Raw genomic sequence first — 5,215 nt, 5'->3', positions numbered from 1 at the left:
TGTATATATATATATATATATATATATTTTTTTTTTTTTTTTTAAATAACTGGATTAGCCCCAAAAATGATTTTATTGATGTTTTCCACCGGGACTGCTGGCATGAATAATACACTTTCGGACTGTTTCTGATGTGGTGGGCGTCAGACGCCCATTAGTGTGGGCTAAAACACTGCACCAGCTCAGACTAGTCTGGATTTAGCTAAGTGTGACCCACTGAAACGTACCCAGAGACTACCATGAATAAAAAAAAGACTATAACAGCAAACTAAAGTGTGCCAACGCTGTGGCTACAAAGGTAGGTACGTTGAGATATGGACCCTACGCCGGACCATACGTTGAGGCTAACATGCACCCCTTGAGATTTATAACCGGCCCTGTTATTCTCTTAAAGAGAGAGGCGAAAGCTCTGCGTGGAGCCTCCAAACAACCAGAAATAACGCTTTAGGGACATACTGGAACATATTCAAGTAGCCTAATGTTCACATTTTGTTCTTTATAAGGTACAAAGGTTTAAAAGGTTGTGAAAATGCCTTATAGTTTGTGCCCGCAGGTGTACATGCTAATATGTTTTGTGTTTGTTTACACAGAGCAGAGTGGCCGTCCTGACTGGCTATGGAGTGGTGTTGGCTTCAGACTGGATGACAGGGTCTACAGGGCGGACAGGCTCGCACAGATTCTGACGCAGCAGCGGGCTTTTCCTAGATGTACACTGACTGGCTGTGACAGCGCGTTTGCAGTAGACCTCCTTCCCCTCCTCTCTGTTTGGAAACACTTCCCCTCCCCCTTCTCCCCACCTCCTTCTCCTCCTGCCTCCCATTCATCTTTTCCTTTTTCACCCCTCTTCATTTCTTTTTGTCTTCTGTTGCTTTCGGACTTTGACCTTTTTTTATTTTTAAACTGGAACGCCTTCTCTCATATTTAAGTTCTTGTGACCTTTGACCTGCCTCTTGCCGGATCCAGAATGAGCTGGCTGAGCAGGTTGAACCCGCGTGCCCCGGGGAGTCGGTCTGGCCGGAGTGCTGCCCCTTCCAGCCCCTGCACTGCTGACCCGGAGACCTGCCTCATGGTGTTTGAGAACCACTGGAGACAGGTGAGCTACAAATGCGCCTCTTTTGGGAAGTTTGATAAAACTATGCATATTATTGTTTACAACCTGGATATTAGTTTGCTGTAGGGGCGTAGTCAGTAATAGGCCAGGGCAGCACTTCTCTCCTGATTAAAACATACAATAACAATCAAACACTTATCATTTCAGAACTAAATCTGTTACACCCCTCACTCATCAGTAAATTACAATGGTTGACATCTTTTTTGCATGTTTTGTTTTGCTTTTGGTTAACAGTAAATCCTAACAAGACCAGAACGAGTTTTAAGACTCTTTTTTTTTTCTTCTTTGTTTTAGTGAATGATAATCGGTCTAGACACCAAGTGTGGATGTTCACACATTCAGTTAGCTGTGCCAGTGCTAATGGGCGTGGTCAGTTAGCCGACTGGAACAGTGTGGCGGGCTTATGTCCCATCACTGACTGAATGCGTGCGTGCGTGTGCATGCTTGCTTGACTGAATAAATGTTAAAGTACTCCTTCATGTCACTAAATGATTCCTACTACTGTCCCTAACCTGCATGTGTCACGTGGAAGGAAAGTGGAGGGCCCTATATATATATATATATATATATATATATACACTTCTTTTTTTTTCTTTTTTTAAATATCAGTCCTCCATGTTTTCTTCGTTTGTAAGGGGAGGATAGAGGTATACGTGTCAATAATCCAGTTACATGCAAGTAGATATGACAAAGTTTTTGCAAACACAAATTTGTTGTGCAACATTCACCACAAACTTCAAGCTGCAGAAACACAAAGAAGCACATCCCTTATCTGCACAAGCTGTTTGCAGATCTGTAAATTCATAATTGCTGCTGTCATGCTGACTAGTAGGTCCATTTGATAAATTGTTGTTGCGAAACCTCATTTGTCGTTTGTTTTCCACACAACCATAATGCCATTTTCTTGCACTTGAACTGTGTTGCAGTGCCAGTAATGGCTTTTTATTCAATGTATATTATCTATCAACGTATTTAGATCTTAGTGAATTCATTTCAATTATTTAGTAAAAAATTAGAAGCAAACTTTAATGTAATAGCCTACTTTTTTTTAGTTTAGTTTAAAGAACTGAAATGGAAGGAGGCCATCGTTTTGTTACTCTTTAACTCCTCATATCAGGACAGCAGCAATGGTAAGAGTTAAACATTACAATAAAACACTGTACCTTTTATTCAGGTCTCTTGGGTGTTGGAGCAGCAGGAGCCTTCGTCCTCCAGTGATGACCTGACAGCAGTGAGGAATCACACGGACCAGATGTTATGTCTGCTGGCAGAGGAGCGGCCTGCTGAGAGCCCAGAGGGTGCCACCGGCGTGGCACCCATGGGCCCCATACTGGAGCTGGTGGTCACCCAGAATATTCTGGCGGGCCTGGTTCAGTGGCACCTCCGCCGTGGCTTGGACCCAGACAGCCAGGGGGCGCTGCTCAAGCTGTTTGAGATGCTCATCGGCCAGTCCCAGCAGCCTCTGCTGCAGCACACAGCCATCCTCCACCCCCTGCTGAGGCTGCTGGGAGCTTGCGCTGACCCGGAACTTGGTTGTCCGTTAGCCCTTGAAAACAGCCTGGTACTGCTGCTCAATCAGGTACATTCACTTACAGTCTGTATACTTCTGTACTGTGTATATCATTACCCACAATCTACACAAGAAGTTATTTGTTTTTGACCTTCTAGCTATATTTGCAAAATGTAAACTAAAGATGAAAACAGACTATGAGATTTTTGAGACTACAAACGGCAACCATTCCAATAGAGTACTTTAGGGGGAAGTTCGCAGGAAGTTTAAATAGCTAATTTAGCTGCAATATGCATGTATAAAAGCCAAAAGGAAAGAAAATGTTTGTTTTACTGTTTGACAGTTGTCTTTTTAATGATTCACCATGTAAAGTTGACTGTCTCAGTTCCAGACCTAAAAATCCAACTTCTTTTGTAACTAATTCTTATGAAGCTGAAAAGTAGCAGAAGGCGAACTCTGAAAATGATTCTCCCGACCGCCAACACCAACTGACGCAGACTGAAGCCAACTCTCAGTCTAACTTGAAACAATCAGACATAACAGCCAAATAACTATAACTTGTTAGGTGTCCTCCTAACTTCATGGTTTTCCTGGCAGATAAGGCCCAAACTGGGAGCTTCTCTAAGATCAGGAGAAAGTGTTTTAACTATACCCTGTCCTGTATTTTAGACTATACTATAGCTAAGGGATAATGTAGAGCGAGGCGGTCGTTAAGACTGCCTCTCTCTACATTATCCTGCTTATTAAATGGCTACCTACCAAATAAATTAATATTTTTGACCCAAAATATCGATTTAAAAAGTATTTTATTGATTTAAAAACGATAGAATAGTATTCCGCTAAAGAAATTGGTCCACTCCGTCTCTACGGTTGGAATCCAGCGCCCACAGCAACATAAACTCTAGCTTTTTAATGCAACCCTCCGTCTGTCATCCAACACCACAGTATCTCCTCCTTCGTGGCATCAGACTGGTTATATTCAACTGTATTTATACTATCAATTCATAACAACAGTTATCTCGAGAAATTTTACAGATCGAGTAGGTCTAGACCCCACACTATAATTTAAAAAGACCCAACAAATCCAAGTTGGGTTTTGCCCAACTTGTTCCAGCTATGAGCTACCGATAGCCAGCTGTTGGCAGCAAATACATTTCTGGCAAAAGCCATCGGTCAGGGCACTCAATGTATCCCCCCATTACGGGCTCTGGTAGTAGCCGTATATGTTACTGTCAAAATGAGTCTGGCTGTGACGGAGTGCTGCCCTGCTGAGTGATCTGAACCGCGTCCATGGCGTCGCTCTGCCCTGCATGGCAATGGTCTGTTATCAGCGGTCAATCAAGAATCAGCAGACCGCAGAATGCCAATGTCGCATTCAACCAAGCTATGTCATAACACTGTTAAGTATCAATGCTATTATTATTATAGTTATTATATTATTAATATAATTGTGATTCTGTGAATCCCCACCAGATCTGCGTGTCTATGGCCCGGCAGCCTGTGGTTCTAGAGATGTTGTTTCGGGCGGCGCCGGTTCAACAGGGCTCCACCAATCTGCTGATCTTCTCCCTCCTGGTGCCATTCATCCACCGGGACGGATCCATCGGACAGCAGGCCCGAGACGCTCTGCTGCTGGTCATGGCGGCCTCGGCCAGCCACGAGGCCGTGGCGCGTTACATCGCTGAGAACTCCTACTTCTGTCCAGTGAGTGATGGTACTCATTAAAATGTGTTGTAATGGAATTTTTTTTTTTTTTTTTTTTTTTTTTTTTAATAGACTTTAACTGGAGTTTTAGTAGAGAAGAGAGTACAGAAAGTGATACATTTGGACCTGTATCTGGGCATCTTCTGTTTTGCTTATACAACAAACGTTTTCTTCTCATTTCTCTGTTGTGTTTCTGACTGTTGACACATTGTGGCTGGTATTGGGCTCTATGAAAAATGTGGCTGTAACTATTTCCAGGCACCTAATTATATATGCTGTAGTAAAGTTAAAGGATACTTCCAATATACCATGGTCACAGAAATTGAAGATCAAGGGTTTTGTCTAATTGTTTTAAAAACCAGTAAAACCTGTCAAATTGCTGTATTATTTTCAACCTGCTTTTGGTCTTTTGGCATATTTTTGATAGCTGATCTAAAAGAAATCAAGCAAAGTAGAGTCTTGACTTATTTTCAGGCATTCATAAATTATCTTGTTCATTTGTTAATAACTCACAGAGTAGGGCAGAGATCCATTCATTTGGGTTTGATGGTTTATTAACATCCTCCTCCCTGTCAAGTCTTTTAGTTCCCATCCACAAGGTAAAATTCTACTGAGCTTTTTTAAAAGTGAAGCATTTGAAAATGTAGGACCTGTCAAGTCCTTTTCCCCCCACTCTTACCATAACGGCTTTCACAGTAATTCACATTACTATGCATAATATCAAACTTGGTTCTATTATTTATAGTTACTTTTAGCTCTTATATAAAAGTGCCATCCATATTCTATACTAATACTGTAAATATGACCTATTATTTAATGATGTGATAGTTGAGGACAGCGCGCGTGTGTGTGTGTGTGTGTGTGTGTGTGTGTGTGTGTGTGTGTGTGTG

At 42.0% G+C, this 5,215-nt stretch overlaps 1 protein-coding gene across 1 annotated transcript in view; it reads left to right on the top strand.

Moving 5' to 3' along the window:
• Window positions 1-5,215, top strand: part of fam160a2 (family with sequence similarity 160 member A2) — a 23,221-nt gene that overhangs the window by 5,144 nt on the left and 12,862 nt on the right. The window contains exons 2-4 of the mRNA XM_034884615.1: window positions 591-1,093; window positions 2,286-2,690; window positions 4,095-4,325. Of these exons, the coding sequence (XP_034740506.1) occupies window positions 965-1,093; window positions 2,286-2,690; window positions 4,095-4,325 (765 nt within the window). The 5' untranslated portion in view covers window positions 591-964. The remainder of the gene's footprint in view (window positions 1-590; window positions 1,094-2,285; window positions 2,691-4,094; window positions 4,326-5,215) is intronic.

Source organism: Etheostoma cragini, chromosome 11, assembly GCF_013103735.1.
Source record: "Etheostoma cragini isolate CJK2018 chromosome 11, CSU_Ecrag_1.0, whole genome shotgun sequence".
Lineage (NCBI taxonomy): Eukaryota > Metazoa > Chordata > Actinopteri > Perciformes > Percidae > Etheostoma > Etheostoma cragini.
The sequence above is the reverse complement of the archived record's forward strand: the minus strand, read 5'-3'. Positions and strand labels throughout refer to the sequence as shown.